Source organism: Lonchura striata, chromosome 29 (genome assembly GCF_046129695.1).
Source record: "Lonchura striata isolate bLonStr1 chromosome 29, bLonStr1.mat, whole genome shotgun sequence".
In the NCBI taxonomy this organism is placed as follows: Eukaryota; Metazoa; Chordata; class Aves; order Passeriformes; family Estrildidae; genus Lonchura; species Lonchura striata.
This window is the reverse complement of record NC_134631.1, coordinates 168,549-190,616: the sequence shown is the minus strand read 5'-3', so window position 1 is coordinate 190,616 and position 22,068 is coordinate 168,549. Positions and strand designations below refer to the sequence as shown.

The 22,068-nt window shown below is 51.3% G+C and overlaps 3 protein-coding genes across 3 annotated transcripts; 2 read left to right on the top strand and 1 right to left on the bottom strand.

Moving 5' to 3' along the window:
* Window positions 1–4: 4 nt before the first annotated feature.
* Window positions 5–3,143, bottom strand: POLR1H (RNA polymerase I subunit H). Its single transcript, XM_077788912.1, has 4 exons — window positions 2,984–3,143; window positions 1,707–2,056; window positions 917–1,026; window positions 5–320 (listed from the first exon to the last, which is right to left on the bottom strand). Exons 1-4 carry the CDS (start codon window positions 3,114–3,116, stop codon window positions 296–298), a joined length of 618 nt encoding a protein of 205 aa, XP_077645038.1. The 5' UTR covers window positions 3,117–3,143; the 3' UTR covers window positions 5–295.
* Window positions 3,144–4,264: 1,121 nt separating this feature from the next.
* On the top strand, window positions 4,265–12,796 carry MGAT1 (alpha-1,3-mannosyl-glycoprotein 2-beta-N-acetylglucosaminyltransferase). Its single transcript, XM_077788942.1, has 4 exons — window positions 4,265–4,296; window positions 5,033–5,157; window positions 7,245–7,328; window positions 10,197–12,796. Exon 4 carries the CDS (start codon window positions 10,210–10,212, stop codon window positions 11,503–11,505), a length of 1,296 nt encoding a protein of 431 aa, XP_077645068.1. The 5' UTR covers window positions 4,265–4,296; window positions 5,033–5,157; window positions 7,245–7,328; window positions 10,197–10,209; the 3' UTR covers window positions 11,506–12,796.
* A 1,538-nt stretch (window positions 12,797–14,334) lies between these two features.
* On the top strand, window positions 14,335–20,486 carry LOC116184705 (uncharacterized). The gene is made up of 4 exons (XM_077788911.1): window positions 14,335–14,368; window positions 16,518–16,631; window positions 18,087–18,738; window positions 18,781–20,486. The coding sequence occupies exons 1-4, from the start codon at window positions 14,335–14,337 to the stop codon at window positions 19,313–19,315; spliced, it is 1,335 nt and encodes a 444-aa protein (XP_077645037.1). The 3' UTR covers window positions 19,316–20,486.
* Window positions 20,487–22,068: the final 1,582 nt, after the last annotated feature.

Genomic DNA, 22,068 nt, shown 5'->3' with positions numbered 1-22,068 from the left:
GCCACTTCCGGTGCGCGCCCAAGGGCACCGAATTCCCAAAAAAATCCCCAAAATTCCCCCAAAAAATCCCCAAATTCCGCCCCGAATTTGGGAGCGGGACGCTTCGATTCCTCTTCAAGCACCAAAATCTCAAAAACGGCCGAAAAATTCCCAAAACATCCCCCAAAGCACCAAAATATTCCAGAAAATGCCCCAAAAATCCCAAAAAATCCCTCCAAAAAATTCCCAAAAATTAAAAAAATATCCCCAAAAAACCCAAAATTCCTCCCTTAAGAATCCCCCAAAAATCCAAATGTCAGGAATCTTCCTTCTCCTGGAACCTGCGGGAAAAGGGGAGGGGTCAGGAGAAATTCGGGAAATTTGGGGTGAATTTTGGGGGAAAATTCGGGGTTTGGGGAAATTTGGGATTTCAGGGAAATGTGAGGGGTTTTTTGGGGAATTTTTGTGGCTTTTTGGGGTTTTTTTTGGGGATTATTTTGGGGGTGTTTCGGGGTTATTTTTGGGATAGGTCAGGGGATATATTGGGAATATTTTGGGGATATTTTGTGAATATTTTGGGGATATTTTGGGGAGATTCTGGCAATATTTAGTGGCTATTTTGGGAATATTTCAAGGATATTTCGGGGACATTTTGGGGATATTTTGGGAATATTTCGGGGATATATCAGGGATATTTTGGGAATATTTTGGGGATATTTTGGGGATATTTGGGGCTATTTTGGGAATATTTCAAGGATATTTTGGGGACATTTTGGGGACATTTCAGGGATATTTTGGGAATATTTCGGGGATATTTTGGGGATATTTGGGGCTATTTTGGGAATATTTCAGGGATATTTTGGGGACATTTTGGGGATATTTTGGGGATATTTTGGGGATATTTTGGGGATATTTTGGGGCTATTTGGGGCTCTCACCTGCAGCGGGGGCAGGTGTAAAAAACCGTCTGCCCCTCGTCGGCCGAGCGCATCTGGCGGGTGTGGAACCACATCCCCGAGTGGGCGCAGCGGGGACAGACCCTGTCCACCTAAAATTCAAATTATTCACCTCAAAATTCAAATTATTCACCCCAAAAATATCCCAAAATTCAAATTATTCACCCCAAAAATCCCATGAAATCCATGGGATCCCCGTGTGGAACCACATCCCTGGGTGGGCGCAGCGGGGGCAGATCCTGTCCACCTAAAATACCCAAAATTCAAATTATTCACCCCAAAAATATCCCAAAATTCAAATTATTCACCCCAAAAATCCCATGAAATCCATGGGATCCCCGTGTGGAACGACATCCCTGGGTGGGCACAGCGGGGACAGATCCTGTCCAGGTAAAACATCTAAAAATCAAATTATTCACCTCAAAAATATCCCAAAATCCCATTAATTCATCCCAAAAATCCCATTTTCACCCCCAAATCCCTTTTTAAGCCCGAAAATCCCATTAATTCACCCCAAAATTCCCATTTTTCACCTCAAAAATCTCTTTACCCTAAAATCAAAATTTTTTGGGGAATTTTTGGTCAAATTTTTGGGAAATTTTCTGGAATTTTTCTGGATTTTTTTGGGGGGGGGATTTTTTTTTTTCAAATTTTTGTCAATTTTGGGGGGAATTGTCTGTTTTTTTTTTTTTTAATTTTATAGGCATTTTTGTGGACTTTTTTTAAATTTTCAGGGAATTTTGTGGGATTTTTTCCTGGAAATTTTGGGGGGGGGGTTTGCAGGATTTTTTGGGGAATTTTTTTTTAATTTTGGGGGGAATTTTTTTGGAATTTTTGAATATTTTTTTTCTGGAATTTTGGGCTTTTTTTCGAGGGGGGTTTTTGGGGATTTTCTGAGAATTTTTTTGGAATTTTTTTTTAAATCTTGGGGATTTTTTTCTGGAATTTTGGGGGTTTTTTTGGGAATTTTGGGGGAATTTTTCTGGAAATTTTGGGGGATTTTTTGGGATTTGGGGGCCCCGCCCCCCCTCACCGTGGGTCCCTCCTGGGGGGCGGGGCCGGCGCTGCCCCTCCCCCCCCCGGCGAAGCTCAGCGAGGATCGGACGGGGCCCGGCCGCAGATCTGGGGAGAAAAACGCCAAAATCGGGAAAAACGTGGGGAAAATGGGGAGAAAACGGGGAAAATACGGGGAGAAATGGAGGAAAATGGAGGAAATCAGGAAAATTGGGGAATACAGGGGAAGTACAGGGAAAAACGGAAAAATTGGGAAAATCGGGGAAAAATACAGGGAAAATGGGGAAAAACTGGGGAAAATACAGGGAAAAAAGGGGAATATACAAGGAAAAACAAGGGAAAATTGGGGAAAAAGTGGGGAAATTTAGAATTTTGGGGGGAAATGGGGAAAAAGTCCTGATCATTGGAGACCACAGCGGGAGCAGCATTTCAATGGGATTTAATGGGATTTTAACGGGATTTTTTTCAGGATTTCTCTATTTCTTTGGGGATTTTTTTGGATTTTGGGTTTATTCTGGATTTATTTTGGGTTTTTTGCCCCAAACCTGAGCTCCGCAGGCCGAGCCCGCAGCGGGGGCAGGATTTCAATGAGATTTAATGGGATTTAATGGGATTTCAATGGGATTTTTTGGATTTTAACAGGATTTTTTCAGGATTTCTCGATTTCTTTGGGGATTTTTTTGGATTTTGGATTTTTTTGGGGTTTTTTTGCCCCAAACCTGAGCTCCGCAGGCCAAGCCCGCAGCGGGGGCAGGATTTCAATGAGATTTAATGGGATTTCAATGGGATTTTTTGGATTTTAATGGGATTTTTTCAGGATTTCTCGATTTCTTTGGGGATTTTTTTGGATTTTGGATTTATTTTGGGTTTTTTGCCCCAAACCTGAGCTCCGCAGGCCGAGCCCGCAGCGGGGGCAGGATTTCAATGAGATTTAATGGGATTTAATGGGATTTTAATGGGATTTTTTCAGGATTTCTCGATTTCTTTGGGGATTTTTTTGGATTTTGGATTTATTTTGGGTTTTTTGCCCCAAACCTGAGCTCCGCAGGCCGAGCCCGCAGCGGGGGCAGCGGCAGCAGCTGCCGGGGCCGGGCCGGGGCAGGACGGAGCCGCACTCGGGGCAGAATTCGGGGCGGGAGCGGAACCAGAACCGGGCCGGGGGCTCCATCCGGGGAACGGACCCGAAACGGCCAAAAACCTGTGAAAACAGCCCCGAAATACAGCAAAAATACAGCAAAATAGCCCAAAAATACAGCAAAAACTACCCCAAAACAGCCCCAAAAATTACCCCAAAAATACAGCAACACCAGCCTAAAAGTTACCCAAAAATACAGCAAAATCAGCCCCCAAAATTACCCAAAACTCCTGCAAAAAAAGCCCAAAAATACAACAAAAATACAGCAAAAATTACCCAAAAAAATACACCAAAACCAGCCCCAGAATACACCAAAAAAAGCCAAAAAATACACCAAAAACAGCCTCAAAATTGCACGAAAAACACCCAAAAAATACACCAAAACACCCCAAAATTATCCCAAAAGCTCTCAGAAAATGCACCTAAAACACACCAAAAATGAACCAAAAATGCTCCAACAAATCCCACAAAAACTCTCCCAAATCTGCCGCAAAATTCCCAAAGTCTCCCCAAATTCTCCCCGGAAATCCCAAATTTCCTCCAAAGTCTCCCAAAAATTCCCCCCAAAACTCTGCCTCCCCTCCCCCCCAAAATTTCCTCCAAAAACACCCAAAAAAATCCCCAAATTTCCCCAAATTCCCCCCAAAAATCCCAAATTTCCCCCCAAATCCTCCCAAAATTCCTCCCCTCCCTCCTCTGCCTCCCCTACCCCCAGAATTCCCAAAAAAATCCCCAAATTTCCCCAAAAAGCCCCAAAAATTCTCCCAAATCTGCACCACCCCTCCCCCACCTCCTCCCGGCGCCGCGCGGGAAACTCCGCCGGCCCCGCCCCTTCCCTGACGTCACTTCCGCTCCCTCCGCGACCCGGAAAGGGGAGCGCTTCATTAACGGCGCATCATTAATTAACGCGCTAATTAACCAGAAAAGGCGTGGCTTCGTGAGGGGGCGTGGCTGGATTTAATCTGCGTTAAAGGGGGCGTGGCTCTCGCCGCGCTCAAAGGGGGCGTGGCCACGCGTGAGGCCGCCTCATTTGCATCAACCGCGCGTCTTGGCGCGCTCGGATTGGCCGGCGGCGAGGGGGCGTGGCCTGGCGTCGCCATGGCGCCGCTTCCGCTGCGGCCGGACCGGAAGTGGCGGCGCTCGCGGCCGGACCGGAAGTGGCGGCGCTCGCGGCCGGACCGGAAGTGGCGGCGCTCGCGGGAAGGCGCCGCCGGTACGGGGGGGGGCGGGGGGGGCCGGGATTTTGGGGGAAATTTGGGGGTTTTTGGGACTTTTTGGGGGTTTCGGGGGGTCCCGGCGCTGGGGGGGAGCCCCCGGAGGTGCTGGGGGGGGAGGGGCGGCGGGCGCGGCCGCGTTTGGGATTTTTTGGGGATTTTTGGGGTTTTGGGGCCTTTTCTGAGGGGGAGCGGCTGAGCCCCAAAATGGCGGCGGGGGGAAATTTGGGGAAATTTGGGGAAATTTGGGGATTTTTTGGGGTTCCTTGGGAGGATTTTGGAATTAGTTTTTGGGGGGTTCATTGGGAATTTTTAGGGGATTTTTTTTTGGGTTTTGTGGGGGGGTTTGGGGTTTATTTGGAATTTTGGGGCTTTTTAAAGGGATTTATTTAGGAACTCTTGAGGATTTTTTTGGGAGGATTTGTTTGGATTTTTGGGGGGATTTGGGGTTTTTTTGGGGGCGTTTTGGAGAGCATTTTGGGATTTTGGGTGGAATTTTTTTGGAGATTTTTGGGGAGATTTTGGAGCTTTTCGAGGAGATTTATTGGGATTTTTTGGGGGGTTTTATTGGGAATTTTTTTGGGGATTTTGGGATTTTTTGGGGGGGATTTATTTAGATTTGTTGGGGTTTTAATTTTGGTATTTTTGGGTTTTTTTGGTTTTCCCTCCAACCCCTCCCCGAATTCAGAATTTTGGGAATTTTCATTTTTTCCCGTTTTTGTTCTTTTTCCCCAGGAGGTCCCGGCCCCGCCCCCCTCCAGGAGCCCCAAATTCCGGAATTTTGCCCCAAAATTCCCGAGGGAGCCTCGGGGGGGGAGGGGGGAGCCGGAGGCGGAGCCCCCTCCCCCACTGAGCGGCAGGTGAGGCGGGAGCGGGGGGAAAACGGGGCAAAAACGGGGGGAAATGGGCAAAAACGGGGGAAAAACGGGGGAAAATGGGCAAAAATGGGGAAAATGGGAAAAAAATGGGGAAAAACGGGAAAAAATGGGGAAAAACGGGGAAAAAATGGGGAAAAACGGGAAAAAATGGGGAAAAACGGGAAAAAATGGGGAAAAACGGGGGAAAATGGGCAAAAACGGGGGAAAACGGGAAAAAACGGGGGAAAACGGGAAAAAAACAGGGCAAAAACGCGGGAAATGGGAAAAAAATGGGGAAAAACGGGGGAAATGGGAAAAACGGGGCGAAAATGGGAAAAAACGGGAGAAAACGGGAAAAAAATGGGGAAAAACGGGGGGAAATGGGAAAAACGGGGCGAAAATGGGAAAAAACGGGAGAAAACGGGAAAAAAATGGGAAAAAACGGGGGAAAAATGGGGGGAAATGGGAAAAAATGGGGGGAAATGGGAAAAAACAGGAAAAAAATGGGGAAAAACGGGGGGAAATGGGTAAAAACAGGGAAAATGGGGGGAAATTGGGAGAAAATGGGGAAAAATGGGGGAAAACGGGAAAAAAAGGGAAAAAATGGGGGGATACGGGGAAAATGGGAAAAAATGGGCAAATATGGTTGAAAACAGGAAACACATGGGTCAAAAATGGGAAAAAAAGGAAAAAAGGGAAAAAATGGGGTAAATTGGGAAAAAATGGGGGAAAGTGGGAAAAAATGGGCAAAAACAGGAAAAAATGGGGGTAAAAAGGAATTTTGGGGGAAAATGGGGGAAATTGGGAAAAAATGGGCAAAAGTGGGGAATTTTGGGGTAAAAATGGGGGAAAAAACCGCAAGAAAAAAAAAGGGAATTAATGGGGGAAAACAGAGAAATTTGGGGAAAAACTAGGAGAAAAATTAGAATTTTTGGGGAAAAAAGAGGGGAAAACAGGAAAAAATGGAATCTCGGGTGTAAAATGGGAGGAATGGGGAAACTGAGAAAAAATGGGGGAAAAACGGGAAATAATGGGAAAAATGGAAAAAATGGGGGAAATTGGAAAAAAAAGGAAAAAATTGGGGGGAAATGGGGAAAAAAGGGGAATTTTTGGGAAAATCGGGGTAAAAGGGGCATTTTGGGAGGAAAATGGGGAAAAAAGGGAATTTTGGGAAAAAACGGGGAGAAAAATTGAATTTCGGGGGAAAAAGGAGGAATGGGAGAAAAATTTGAGTTTTGGGGAAAAAATGGGAATTTTGGGGAAAAAATGGGAATTTTGGGGAAAAATGGGGAGATAAATTGAATTTCAGGGGAAAAAGGAGAAAAGGGAGAAAAATTGGAGTTTTGGGGAAAAAATGGGAATTTTGGGGAAAAAAGTGGGAAAATTCGGCATTTTAGCCAAAAAAATGGGGAAAAAATGAAATTTTGGAGAAAAAAATCGGGAAAATCTGGAAATAAAGGAGAAAAAAATTGGAATTTTAGGAAAAAATTTGGGTCTCAGCATGGATTTGCCCAAAATTTGGGATTTTTTCTCTCAAAATCTGAATTATCTTGGATTTTCCCAGAATTTGAGAATTTTGTGCTGACAAAAATGGGAATTAGTACGGAATTTGCCCAAAATTTGGGATTTTCACCCCAAATTTGAATGATTTTGCATTTTTCTTCCGATTTGGGGGATTTTTGGCTGGCAAAAATTAGAATTAACGGGGAATTTTTGGCTAAAAATCCTCAAAAACTCCAAAATTTTGTGATTTTCACCCCCTCAACTCCCCAAGGACAGGGAAAAAAGGAGAAAAAATTCAATTTCCACCCAAAATATGTAAATTTTGGGGGGATTTGAGGCGATTTCATCACTTGGCCGCTGCCCAGAGGGGAAGGAAAATTCCCAATTCGCTGAGTCAGCAGCTCCAGCTGCAGCCCCGGCCACGCTCGGGGCAAAACTCCCCAAATTTGGGCAAAAACCCCAACATTCGGGCAAAAATCCCAATTTTTTGGGCAAAAATCCCAATTTTTGGAGCAAAAACCCCAAATTTTGGAGCAAAAATCTCAAATTTTGGACAAAAAACAAACAAATTTGGGGTCAAATCCCAGCAAACTTCCAGATTTCGGTTCAAAAATCCCAAATTTCGAAGAAATCCCGGAATTTTGGGGTGAAATTTCAGGATTTTGGCGCAGGTAAATCCCCCCCCATTTTTCCTGCTTGATTTTCCCCGTTCAAATCTGATTTTTCTCTTTTTTCCCTCCTTTTTTCTCTCTTTTTTTCCCTCTTTTCCTGCTTTTTTTGGGTGTTGTTTCCCCATTTTTGGGCTGTTTTTTCTCAGGGAATCCCCCCCAACTTCTCCCTTCTCTCTTTTCCCAAAAAATCCCATTTTTCTCTTTATTTTTCCCCTTTTTTTTCCCCTTTTCCCCTCCTTTTTTCCCCCTTAGCTTGTTTTTTTTGGGGCAATTTTTGGGGATTTTGGGCCATTTTAATTCCCCCAGGATTTTCCTTCTCCCCCCACCCCTCTGGCCCCATTTTTTGGGAAAAAATCCGATTTTTTGGGCTTTTTTTGCCCCTTTAATTCCCTTTTCCGGTGCTGACGTGGCCGGGGCAGAGTTTAACCCTTGAGCTCCCGCACTGGAGCCGCCCCAGAGAAATTCTCTTTTTTTCCCTTTTTTTTAAAAATTTTTCCTGCATTTTTTCCACTTTTCCAACTTTTTTTTAACCCTCTCATATTCCCCTTCATTTTTTAAGCCTTCCCGAGGTTTTTTTTCCCCTTTTTTTCTGGATTTTTTTAACCCTTTCCTGGATTTTTTCTCATTTTATTTTTAAAAATGAAATTTAATTCCTTAATTTCCCTTTTTTCTCTCCAATTTTTTTCTCTCTTTTCCTCTTTTTTTTCTCGTTTTCCCCTCTTTTTTCTCCTTTTTTCTCCTTTTTTTCTCCTTTTCCCCCTTTTTTTATCTTTTATCCCCCCCCTTCCTTAACCCCAAATTTCTTCACCATTTGGACTCTCAAATCCCAATTTCCATGAATTTGCCCCATTTTCTTTTTTCCTCTCTTTTAGACTGGAAAATCCTCCCTGGGTTAAAATTTCACAGGATTAAAAAATTAAAACTTAAATTTTGATTTGAAATTTCAATTTCACAGCATCGGAAATTAAAATTTAGCATCAAAACTATTTTAAAATTAATATTCCGCAGCATTTAAAATTAAAAATAATTTAAATTAATATTTAACAAGACTTAAGATTAAGTTTTAGCACTGGAATTAATATTTAACAAGATTAAAAATTAAATTTTAACAGGATCGGACTCTGCCCTTGAATTCCGGATCGGTGAGGGCTGAATTTGGGTTTTTTCTTTTTTTTTAAGGATTTTTGCCTCATTTTTAACAGAATTTTAAGGAATTTTTAGGATTTTTTTAATCTTCAGTGAAATTTGGGGTGAGAATCTCAAATTTCAATTTTTTCTCATTTTTTTAAACAATTCTGGGGCATTTTAAAGGGAATTTTTGCCAATTTTTTAATTTTGGGGGATTTTTAGGGACTTTTTCTTGTATATTTGATTTATTTTTATTTCTTTGAACCACAGGTTTTCACTTCCTCTTTTGGAAGGGATTTTGGGGGTAAAAAAGGGAATTTTGGGGCCTGGGATTTGGGTTTCTTTTGTACCCATAATTCAAAAATTGTGACTTTTCCCTCCATTTTTAACTCCAAATTTCTCTTTTCCCTCCTTTTTTGACCCTGTTTTTAACCCCAAATTTCTCTTTTCCGCCCCCAAATTTCTTTTTTAACCCAAATTTCTCTTTTTTAACCCTGAATTTTCTATTTCTCAATTTTCAACCCCAAATTTCTCTTCCCCCCTATTTCCTCCTCGTTTTTAACCCCAAATTTCAGGTTTTAACCCCAAATTTCTCTTTTTTAACCCCAAATTTCATTTTTCCCCCATTTCCAAGCCCAAATTTCATTTTTCCTCATTTTTACCCCAAATTTATTTTTTAACCCATTTTTCTCTTTTTTAATCCAATTTTCTTGTTTTTAACCCCAAAATCTTCTCTTTCACCCCCAAATTTCCCTTTCTCACCCCCAAATTCCCCTTTTTCCCACAAATTTCCCTTTTTCACCCCCAAATTTCTCATTTTCATCCCAAAATTCCTCATTTCCCCTCCCAAATCCCTCTTTTTCCCAAAAAAATCCCCATTTTTCCCCCCAAATTCCCCTTTCCCCCCCCAATTTCCCCTTTTTCACCCAAATTTCTCCTTTTTCCTCTCAATTTTCTTTTTTACCCCAAATGTTTTTCCCCCCAAATTTCCCTTTTTGACCCTCAAATTTCCCTTTCTCACCCCCAAAATTCTCATTTTCACCCCAAAATTTCTTATTTTCCGCCACAAATTTCCCTTTTCCCCCCAAATTTCTCATTTTCACCCTGAAATTTCTCAGTTTCCCCCCAAATTTCCCTTTATCACCCCCAAATTCCCATTTCCCCCTGATTTCCCGTTTTTAACCAATCCCCCCCATTTTCCCCCCCATAATTTCCCCATTTTTAACCAATCCCCCCCATTTCTCCCCTAATTCCCCATTTTTCACCAATCCCCCCGTTTTCTCCCCATTTTTAACCAATCCCCCCGTTTTCTCCCCAATTCCCATTTTTCACCAATCCCCCGTTTTCCCCCCATTTTTAACCAATCCCCCATAATTTCCCCATTTTTCACCAATCCCCCCAATTCCCATTTTTCACCAATCCCCCATTTCTCCCCATTTTTAACCAATCCCCCAATTCCCATTTTTCACCAATCCCCCGTTTCTCCCCATTTTTCACCAATCCCCCCATAATTTCCCCATTTTTATCCAATCCCCCCAATTCCCATTTTTCACCAATCCCCTGTTTTCCCCCGTTTTTCCCCAATCCCCGTTTTCCCCCATTTTTCACCAATCCCCCCGTTTTCTCCCCAATTCCCGTTTTTCACCAATCCCCCCATTCTCACCCCATAATTTCCCCATTTTCCCCCAATCCCCCATAATTCCCCCGTTTTTCACCAGTGCCCGTTTCTCCGTCCCGCAGCCGCATGTGAAGCATGCCGCGGCAGGGCCGCCTGGCGCTGCTGGGCGCGGCGCTGCTGCTGGCGTGGCACGGGCTGCTGCTGCTGCTGCTGCGGGGCCGCGCCGCGCCGCCGCCGCCGCTGCCGGCGCAGCTGCTGCGCCTGGCGCAGGACGCCGAGGCCGAGCTGCGGCTGCAGCGCGACCTGCTGCTGCAGATCCAGCGCCTGGGCCGCCCGCGCCGCCGCGGCGCGCCGGAACCCTCCGGAAGCGCACCGAAACCCGCCCGCGGCACCGCCGAGCCGCCGGTGATCCCGGTGCTGGTGCTGGCCTGCGACCGCAGCTCGGTGCGGCGCTGCCTGGACAAGCTGCTGCGCTACCGGCCCAGCGCCCGGCGCTTCCCGGTGATCGTGTCGCAGGACTGCGGCCACGCCGAGACGGCGGCCGTCATCGCCTCCTACGGCGCCGCCGTGGCGCACATCCGGCAGCCCGAGCTCGGCGACGTGCCGGTGCCGCCGGAGCACCGCAAGTTCCAGGGCTACTACCGCATCGCGCGGCACTACCGCTGGGCGCTGGGCCAGGTGTTCCGCACCTTCCGCTACCGCGCCGCCATCGTGGTGGAGGACGACTTGGAGGTGGCGCCGGATTTCTTCGAGTACTTCCAGGCGGTGCTGCCGCTGCTGCGCGAGGACCCCACGCTGTGGTGCGCCTCGGCGTGGAACGACAACGGCAAGGCGGCGCTGGTGGACGCCGGGCGCGCCGAGCTGCTCTACCGCACCGACTTCTTCCCCGGCTTGGGCTGGCTGCTGCTGGCCGAGCTCTGGGACGAGCTGGAGCCCAAGTGGCCGCCGGCGTTCTGGGACGACTGGATGAGGCGGCCGGAGCAGCGGCGCGGCCGCGCCTGCGTCCGGCCCGAGGTGTCCAGGACGATGACGTTCGGCCGCAAGGGCGTCAGCCACGGCCAGTTCTTCGACCAGTACCTGAAGTTCATCAAACTCAACGACCGCTTCGTGCCTTTCACCCAGCTGGACCTGTCCTACCTCAAGCGCGACGCCTACGAGCGCTCCTTCCTGCCGCAGGTGTACGGCGCGCCCGAGGTGGGCCTGGAGCAGCTCCGCGACGAGCCGGCGCCGGGCCCGGGCCCCGTGCGCCTCCAGTACCGCGGCCGCGACTCCTTCAAGGCCTTGGCCAAGGCCTTGGGCCTCATGGACGACCTCAAGTCCGGCGTCCCCCGCGGCGGCTACCGCGGCGTGGTCAGCCTGGTGTGCCGCGGCCGCCGCGTCTTCCTGGCGCCGCCCTCGGACTGGACGGGCTACGACCCCTCCTGGAGCTGAGCGCGGCTTCCGGGGGGTTTGGGGGGTTTTTGGGGGGGTTCGCTGGGTTTGTGTTGGGGTTTGGGGGGGTTTTTGCAGAATAAAAGGATGAGAAACGCTGCACGGGAGGAACGGCGTTGTCGCCTCTGAATTCTGTGTCCCCATCAAGTTAAAAATTGGTTAAATTGGTTAAATTCAAATTCCAGTTGTTGAAAAACAGTTCTAGGGCTAAATTTGGGGGTTTTTGGGGTTTTTGCAGAATAAAACAATGAGAAACGCTGCACGGGAGGAACGGCGTTGTCCCCTCTGAATTCTGCGTCGCCGCCGCTCCCATCGAGTTAAAAATTGGTTAAATTGGTTAAATTCAAATTCCAGTGGTTGAAAAGGGACTTTCAGGGCTGAATTTGGGGTTTTTTGGGGGTTTTTGCAGAATAAAACAATGAGAAACGCTGCACGGGAGGAACGGCGTTGTCGCCTCTGAATTCTGCGTCGCCGCCGTTCCCATCGAGTTAAAAATTGGTTAAAATTGGTTAAATTCTAAATTCCAGTGGTCTAAAAGCAACTTTTAGGGCTAAATTTGGGGTTTTTTTGGGTTTTTTGCAGAATAAAACAATGAGAAACGCTGCACGGGAGGAACGGCGTTGTCGCCTCTGAATTCTGTGTCCCCATCAAGTTAAAAATTGGTTAAATTGTTAAAATTGGTTAAATTCTAAATTCCAGTGGTTGAAAAAGCAACTTTTAGGGCTAAATTTGGGTTTTTTTTGGGGTTTTTGCAGAATAAAAGGATGAGAAACGCTGCACGGGAGGAACGGCGTTGTCGCCTCTGAATTCTGTGTCCCCATCAAGTTAAAAATTGGTTAAATTGTTAAAATTGGTTAAATTCAAATTCCAGTGGTTGAAAAACAGTTCTAGGGCTAAATTTGGGGGTTTTTTGGGGGGGTTTTTGCAGAATAAAACAATGAGAAACGCTGCACGGGAGGAACGGCGTTGTCGCCTCTGAATTCTGTGTCCCCATCAAGTTAAAAATTGGTTAAATTGTTAAAATTGGTTAAATTCAAATTCCAGTGGTTGAAAAAGCGACTTTTAGGGCTAAATTTGGGGGGTTTTTGCAGAATAAAACAATGAGAAACGCTGCACGGGAGGAACGGCGTTGTCACCTCTGAATTTTGCATCACCGCCGTTACCATCGAGTTAAAAATTGGTTAAATTGGTTAAATTCAAATTCCAGTGTTTGAAAAACATTTCTAGGGCTAAATTTGGGGGTTTTTTTGGGGTTTTTGCAGAATAAAACAATGGGAAATGCTGCAAGGGAGGAACGGCGTTGTCGCCTCTGAATTCGGCCTCGTTCCTCTCCCGCCGTTTGAGCATCACTCCCCCCTCACAGCTCTTTATATACCCCGCGCGGATCCCGCCCCTCGCCGCCATTGGCTGGTTTTCCCGCCCAAACCGCACCGCTCATCCCGATTGGCTGCGCGCCTCGTCACTCTTTGCTTCTCGCGCGCTGATTGGTCAGAGCGGCGCTGAGGGCCGATCCCCCTTTATTCCCTCACGGCCCCGATCTCGGCGCGGCTTTCGCCTCGTTATTTTATTTTTATTTTTATTTATTCTTGGTTAAATTCCTGTGAGGCGGCCCCGCGCTCCCTTGGCGGCAGCGGCTCCGGCCCTTGCCCGGGCCCGCTCCTCCCCGGCCATTTTTGGGCTTCTTGCCCCTCACAAACCCCCCCCGCCATGCAGAGCCCGCCCCTCGCTCCTATTGGCTGATTTTCCCGCCCAAACCGCACCGCTCATCCCGATTGGCTGCGCGCTCCGTCACTCTTTGTTTCCCGCGCGCTGATTGGTCAGGGAGGCGCTAAGGGGCGATGTCCCTTTATTCCCTCACAGCTCCAATTTTTTTTTTTTTTTTTTTTTTAAATATTTTAATTTTTATTTAATTTTTTTGCGTTAAATTCCTGTGAAGCAGCCCCGGTGTCGGAGGAGAGCGGGGAGGGGATGAAGATGAGGAAGAGGAGCAGGAAGAACAGGGTGGGGATGAAGATGGAGGAGGAGGAGGAGGAAGAGCTGGGGATGAAGCTGAGGAAGAGGAGGAAGAGCAGGGTGGGGATGGAGGATGAAGAGGAGGAGGAGGAGATGAAGATGAAGATGAGGATGAAGACGAAGAGGAGGAGGAGGAGGAGGAGGAGGAGGAAGAGCTGGGGATGCAACTGAGGAAGAGGAGCAGGAAGAGCAGGGTGGGGATGAAGAGGAGGAGGAGGAGGAGGAAGAGGAGGAGGAGGAGGAAGAGGAGGAGGAGGAGATGAAGATGAAGATGAGGATGAAGAGGAAGAGGAGGAAGAGGAAGAGGAGGAGGAAGAGCTGGGGATGCAGCTGAGGAAGAGGAGGAAGAGCGGGGTGGGGATGAAGAGGAGGAGGAGGAGGAGGAGCTGAGGATGAAGCTGAGGATGAAGAGGAGGAGGAGGAGGAGGAGGAGGAGGAGGAGGAGGAGGAAGAGCTGGGGATGCAGCTGAGGAAGAGGAGGAGGAGGAAGAGCTGGGGATGCAGCTGAGGAAGAGGAGGAAGAGCAGGGTGGGGATGAAGAGGAGGATGAAGAGGAGGAGGAGGAGATGAAGATGAAGATGAGGATGAAGACGAAGAGGAAGAGGAGGAGGAGGAGGAAGGGCCGGCCCCGCCCCTGGGGCGGCACTTCCTGGGTCAGCGGCGGCGGCTCCGCTCGGAGCGGCCTCGGCCCGGGGGTCCCGGGGGGTCCCGGGGGGTCCCGGGGGGTCCCGGGGGGTCCCGGGGGGGTCCCGGGGGTCCCTCCGGGGGTCCCGAGCCCCCCGTGCCCGGCCCGGGGCGAGCGGAGCCGGCGGCGCCATGCAGGAGAGCTACGAGGCGCTGATGCTGCTGGGTGAGCGCAGGGTTAGCCCCCTCCCCAAATTCCCCCTCCCCGAAATCCCCATCCCCGAAATCCTCCCCAAAATCCCCATCCCTAAAATCCCCATCCCCAAATTCCCCCTCCCCAAAATCCCCCTCCAGAAAATCCCCATCCCCAAAATCCTCCCCAAATTCCCCCTCCCCAAAATCCCCCTCCACAAAATCCTCCCCAAAATCCCCCTCCCCAAAATCCTCCCCAAAATCCTCCTCCCCAAAATCCTCCCCAAAATCCTCCCCAAATTCCCCCTCCCCAAATTCCCCATCCCCAAATTCCTCATCCCCGAAATCCTCCCCAAAATCCCCATCCCCAAAATCCCCCTCCTCAAAATCCCCATCCCCAAAATCCCCCTCCCCAAAATCCTCCCCAAAATCCTCCTCCCCAAAATCCTCCCCAAATTCCCCATCCCCAAAATCCTCCTCTTCCCCAAAATCCTCCTCCCCAAAATCCCCATCCCCAAAATCCCCATCCCCAAAATCCCCCTCCACAAAATCCTCCCCAAAATCCCCATCCCCAAAATCCCCCTCCACAAAATCCTCCCCAAAATCCCCATCCCCAAAATCCCCCTCCACAAAATCCTCCCCAAAATCCCCCTCCCCAAATTCCCCCTCCCCAAAATCCTCCCCAAAATCCCCCTCCCCAAATTCCCCATCCCCAAAATCCCCCTCCACAAAATCCTCCCCAAAATCCCCCTCCCCAAAATCCCCATCCCCAAAATCCCCCTCCACAAAATCCTCCCCAAAATCCCCCTCCCCAAATTCCCCATCCCCAAAATCCCCCTCCCCAAAATCCTCCTCTTCCCCAAAATCCCCCTCCCCAAAATCCCCATCCCCAAAATCCCCTCCTCCCCAAAATCCCCCTTCCCAAATTCTTCCTCCCCAAATTCCCCCTCCCCAAAATCCCCCTCCTCAAATTCCTTCTCCTCCCCAAAATCTTCCCAAATCCCCCTCCCCAAATTCCTTCTCCTCAAATCCAAAATATCTCCCCAAATAACCCCCCCTAAAATCCCCCTCCCCAAAATCCCCCTCCCCAAAATCCTCCCCCAAAATAATGCCCCCTAAATTCCCCCTCCCCAAATTCCCCTCCTCAAAATCCTCCTCCAAAATCCTCCTCAAAATTCCCCTCCCCAAAATAACCCGCTCAAAATTCCCCTCCCCAAAATCCCCTTCCCCAAAACAACCCCCCCAAAATCCTCCCCCGAAGCAACAACTCCAAAATCCCCTCCCCAAAATCCCTCTCCCTAAAATCTTCCCCAAAAACAAATAAAAATTTGGATAAACTTTATTTTTTTACCTGGAACCCTCTGGCAGGAAGCCGTGACCCCCCCAAAACTGTGACCCCCCAGATTTCCCCTCTGATTCCCCGTTTTTGGGGTTTTTTGGCAGATTTCCCCTCTGATTTCCTATTTTTGGGTTTTTTGGCAGATATCCTTTCTGATTCCCCATTTTTGGGCAGATTTCCCCTCTGATTTTGGGGATTTTTGGGCAGATTTCCCCTCTGATTTTGGGTTTTTTTGGCACATTTCCCCTCTGATTTCCCATTTTGGGGATTTTTGGGCAGATTTCCCCTCTGATTCCCCGTTTTTGGGCAGATTTCCTTTCTGATTCCCTGTTTTTGGGCAGATTTCCCCTCTGATTTTGGGGTTTTTGGGCAGATTTCCCCTCTGATTTTGGGGTTTTTTGGCAGATTTCCCCTCTGACTCCCCGTTTTTGGGTTGTTTGGCAGATTTCCCCTCTGATTTCCCATTTTGGGGATTTTTGGGCAGATTTCCCCTCTGATTTTGGGTTTTTTTGGCACATTTCCCCTCTGATTTCCCATTTTGGGGATTTTTGGGCAGATTTCCCCTCTGATTTTGGGTTTTTTTGGCACATTTCCCCTCTGATTTCCCATTTTGGGGATTTTTGGGCAGATTTCCCCTCTGATTTCCCATTTTGGGGATTTTTGGGCAGATTTCCCCTCTAATTTTGTTTTTTTTTGGCACATTTCCCCTCTGATTTCCCATTTTGGGGATTTTTGGGCAGATTTCCCCTCTGATTTTGGGGTTTTTTGGGCAGATTTCCCCTCTGATTTTGGGTTTTTTTGGCTGATTTCCCGTTTTATTTCCCATTTTTGGGTTCTTTGGCAGATTTCCCCGTCGCCAGGCCCGTGCTCGTGTCCCGGCCGGAGCCCGAGGAGGAGCTGGGGGTGCCGGACCCCAACGACTCCAAGGAGTGGCAGATCCTCAGGGTGGCCCCCCCAGGTGAGCCCGGACCCCCTTTGCTTCCTCATTTTTATTTCCCCAATTTTTATCCCCAAATCCCTTTTTTCCCTTTATCCCCTTTTCTGCCCTCATCCATTTTTAATTTTTTTATTCCCCTTTTTTTCACCCCATCTTCTTTTTTCCCCAATCCTTTTTTTCCTTTATCCCCTTTTTTTTCCCTCATACATTTTTCTTTTTTATTCCCTTTTTTCTCCTCATCCCTTTTTTCCCCTTTATCCCCTTTTCCACAAATTCTCTATCCCCCCCATTTTTTTCCCAAATCCCTTTTTTCTTTTTTATTCCCCTTTTTTTCCTCCTCATGCCCCTTTTTTCCCAAATCTCTTTCCCCCCTTATCCCCCATTTTTTCTCATTTCCACATTATTTTCCCCATTATTTTCCCCATTTTCCCCATTTTTTTCCCAATTTTCCCCCATTATTTTCCCATTATTTTCCCCCATTATTTTCCCCATTTTCCCCCATTATTTACCCCATTTCCCCCATTATTTTCCCCATTTCCCCCTTATTTTTCCCCATTTCCCCCATTATTTTCCCCATTATTTTTCCCCATTATTTTCCCCATTTCCCCCATTATTTTTGCCATTATTTTTCCCCATTATTTTCCCCATTTCCCCCATTATTTTCCCCATTTCCCCCATTATTTTCCCATTATTTTCCCCATTATTTTCCCCATTTCCCCCATTATTTACCCCATTTCCCCCATTATTTTCCCCATTTCCCCCTTATTTTTCCCCATTTCCCCCATTATTTTCCCCATTATTTTTCCCCATTATTTTCCCCATTTCCCCCATTATTTTCCCCATTATTTTCCCCATTTCCCCCATTTTTCCCCCCATTTCCCCCCATTATTTTTCCCATTATTTTCCCCATTATTTTCCCCATTTTCCCCATTATTTTCCCCATTTCCCCCCATTATTTTTCCCATTATTTTCCCCATTATTTTCCCCATTTTCCCCATTATTTTCCCCATTTCCCCCCATTATTTTCCCCATTATTTTCCCCATTTCCCCCATTATTTTCCCCATTATTTTCCCCATTATTTTCCCCATTTCCCCCCATTATTTTCCCCATTTCCCCCCATTATTTTCCCCATTTTCCCCCATTTTTCCCCCCATTTCCCCCCATTATTTCCCCCATTATTTTTCCCCATTATTTTCCCCATTTCCCCCATTTTTCCCCCCATTTCCCCCCATTATTTTTCCCATTATTTTCCCCATTATTTTCCCCATTTCCCCCACTATTTCCCCCATTTTCCCCCATTATTTCCCCCATTTTCCCCCATTATTTCCCCCATTTCCCCCACTATTTCCCCCATTTTTCCCCATTTCCCCCACCCCAAATTTCCCCGTCTTTTCCCCGTATTTCCTCATTATTCCCCATTCCCTGGGATCGCCCCAAATTCCCCCAAATTCCCCCAAATTTCCTCTCGTCCCCAGACTCCGCCCCCCCGAGCGACGACGACTCCGCCCCCGCCGCCGACTCCGCCCCCGAGGCCGAAGTCTCCGCCCCTCCCCCCACGCCCGACTCCCTGCTCCTCCTCCTCCTCCCCTCCCCCTCCCCGTCCCCTCCCCCCGCCCCGCCCCTCCCCCCTCCCGGGGGGCGTGGCTCGGGCAGGGGGCGTGGCCAGCGCGGGCGGGGCCGCGGGCGGGGCGCGCACCTGAGCCGCCGGCGCTTCACCTGTGCGGAGTGTGGGCGGGGCTTCAGCTACAGCTCCGCCTTCCTCAAGCACCGCCACGCCCACGGGGAGGAGCCGGGCGGCGGCGGGAGGAGGAGGAGGAGGAGGAGGAAGGCGGGGCCGGGGCGGGGCTGCGCCCGCTGCGGGGCGGGGCTGGGCCAGGGACACGCCCCCCCGGCGCACCTGAGCGGACGCGCCCCGGACACGGGCCTCACCTGGGACACGCCCCTCACCTGGGACACGCCCACGGCCCTCACCTGGGACACGCCTGGCAGCGGTGCCACGGCCCTCACCTGTGCCACGCCCCTCACCTGTGCCACGCCCGTCACCTGTGCCACGCCCACGGCCCTCACCTGTGACACGCCCCTCACCTGTGACACGCCCACGCCCCTCACCTGTGACACGCCCCTCACCTGTGACACGCCCCTCACCTGTGACACGCCCACGCCCCTCACCTGTGACACGCCCACGCCCCTCACCTGTGCCACGCCCACGCCCCTCACCTGGGATACACCTGGCAGCGGTGCCACGCCCCTCGCCCGTGACACACCCCTCACCTGTGACACGCCCCTCACCTGTGACACGCCCCTCACCTGTGACACGCCCCTCACCTGTGACACGCCCCTCGCCCGTGACATGCCCACGGCTCTCACCTGGGACACACCTGGCAGCGGTGCAATGCCCCTCACCTGTGCCACGCCCCTCACCTGTGCCATGCCCACGCCCCTCACCTGTGACACGCCCATGCCCCTCACCTGTGCCATGCCCCCCACCTGTGCCACGCCCACAGCCCTCACCTGTGATACACCTGACAGAGGTGCCACGCCCCTCACCTGTGCCACGCCCCTCACCTGTGACAGACCTAGTGCTGCCACGCCCACTGGTGTCACGCCCCTCACCTGTGACACGCCCCTCACCTGCGGGGATTGTGGGCGGGGCTTCGGGGGAAGCTCCGCCCTCCTCCGGCACCAGCGGCTGCACCTGGGCTGAAAGGGAGCGGGACCGGGGAAAATCCGGAACTGGAACCGGGACCGGGACTGGGAAAGAGCCAGAACCAGGACTGGAACCGGGACCGGGACTGGGAAAGAACCAGAACCAGGACTGGAACCGGGACCGGGATTGGGATCAGGACCAGGGAAAATCCGGAACTGGAACCGGAACCGGGACTGGGAAAGAACCAGAACCGGGACTGGAACCGGGACCGGGACTGGGAAAGAACCAGAACCAGGACTGGAACTGGGACCGGGATTGGAACCGGAACCAGGATTGGAACCAGGATCAGGGAAAATCCGAACTGGAGCTGGAACCGGGTCCAGGACCAGGGAAAATCCGGAACCAGAACTGGGACCTGGACTGGGAAACTCTGGAACTGGAACTGGAACCGGGACCGGGACACAACCAGAACCAGAACTGGAACCGGGACTGGGACTGGATGGGACCGGGACCAGGGAAACTCTGGATCCAGAACTGGGACCAAGAAAACTCCGGAACTGGAACTCGGACCTGGACTGGGACCAGGAAAACTCCGGAACTGGAATCAGGACTGGGAAATAACTGGAACTGGATTCCTCTGGAAGCAGACCGGGACTGGAACCAGGACCGGGAAACGTCCAGGACCAGAACCAGGAGCCTCCAGAACCGGGACCGGGACCCCCCGGAACCGGGGCCGAGCCCCCCCGGGCCGGAGGGGCAGGAGGGGGAAGGACTCTCGGGGACGTTTCCGTGCCCGCGGTTTTGGGGGGACCCGGGACCCCCAAATCCATTCCAGCCCCCCTCCAATCCATTCCGGACCTTTGGAATCCGTTCCTGACACCCCAAATTCATTCCGGACCCCCGAAAATCCATTCCTGACAACCCGGAATCCATTCCTGACCTCAGGAATCCATTCCAGACCCTCCAAAATCCATTCCGGACCTCTCAAATCCATTCCGGACCCACCAAATCCATTCTGGACCCCTCCAAAATCCATTCCAGATTCTTGGGAATCCATTCCAGGCCCCCCGAATCCATCCCGGACCCTCGGCCGACCCCTCCCCCCCTCCGCTGCTCGGGACCCCTCCGGTGTCACCACGGGGGGACCAAAATTGGGGAAAACGACCCCAAAACCTCCGTGGGGGGCGCCCCCCGCCCCTCCCCCCTCAGTAAAGACCCCTCCATGTCCGCCGGCCGCAGTGGGATCTGTGCCCCTCCCCCCCCCCCAAATATTTGGGGTTTTGGGGAGGGGTTGCGGTGGGGGAGGGGAGGGTGGGAACAGCGTTAAAACCGCCCCTCCCCCCCCCGAAATCAAACCGGGCTGAATTTTGGGCGGTGGGGGCGGGGCCTGGGGGTTGTGGGGGGGTCTTTCCGCCCCCTCCCCCCCCATAAAAATGTTTTGGGGAGGGGTCGCGATGCGGGTGGGGGGGGATGGGAACAGCGCTAAACACGCCCCTCCCCCCCCCCTCCATTAAATTAAACCGGGTTAAATTTCGGGCGGTGGGGGCGGGGCGGGGGCGGAGCCCGAGGGTGGGGGAGGGGTCTGTCCACCCCCTCCCCCTCCCCAATTTCCCCCGGCCCTCCCCCCCCCCCGGGGGTTGAACTTCCTGGGTCAGCGCCGCCGCCTCCTCCATTGTCCGGGCGGCCGCGGCGGCGGCGGCGGCCCCGGGGGTCGCGGGACCCCCGCCCGGCTCCTCGGGGCATTTTGGGGGCGGTTCGGGGTTTTTTGGGGGCGGTTCGGGGATTTTTGGGGGCGGTTCGGGGTTGGTTGGGGTTTTTTTTGGGGGGGGGCGATGTCGCCGAAGCGCTGGCGGGGTGGGGGAGGGGCGGGGGGCGCGGGGACCCCGCAGGGGGAGGGGCGGGGTGGGGGAGCACCCGAGGGGGGGAGGGGCGGGAGGAAGAGGAAGGAGACGGTGGCGGTGAGGAGGGGGGCGGGGGGCGCGGAGCACCCCAACATCTGCGTGGAGTGCGGGCAGAGCTTCGCCCGCAGCGCCGCGCTGGCCGAGCACCGCACTGACCACAGCAGCGGTCAGCGGGGCTCCGGACAGAGCAGTGACCACGGCAGCGGTCAGCAAAGGGGCTCCGGACACGGCACTGACCACAGCAGCGGTCAGCGGGGCTCCGGACAGAGCAGTGACCACAGCAGCGGTCAGCAAAGGGGCTCCGGCCACGGCACTGACTGCAGCAGCGGTCAGCGGGGCTCCGGACACGGCACTGACCACAGCAGCGGTCAGCAAAGGGGCTCCGGCCACGGCACTGACTGCAGCAGCGGTCAGCGGGGCTCCGGACAGAGCACTGACCACAGCAGCGGTCAGCGGGGCTCCGGACAGAGCACTGACCACAGCAGCGGTCAGCAAAGGGGCTCCGGCCACGGCACTGACTGCGGCAGCGGTCAGCACAGTGGATCTGGACAGTCAGACCATGGCAGTGGTCAGTGGCGAGACTCTGGACATGGCACTGACCACAGCAGTGGTCAGCAGGATCGTGGCAGTGGCCAGTGGGGAGCTTCTGGACAGAGTGACCACAGCAACGGTCAGCGGGGCAGATCCAGACAGTTGGACGTGCGTGGAGATGGACAAAGGGTCAGCAGTGGTCAGCGGGGTGGCTCCGCACAGCCAGACCATGGCAGCGGTCAGCGGGGCTGCTCCGGACAGAGCAGTGACCACGGCAGCGGTCAGCGGGGCTCAGGACAGCTGGACCATGGCAGCGGTCAGCGCGGCTCCGCACAGCCAGACCATGGCAGCGGTCAGCGGGGCTGCTCCAGACAGAGC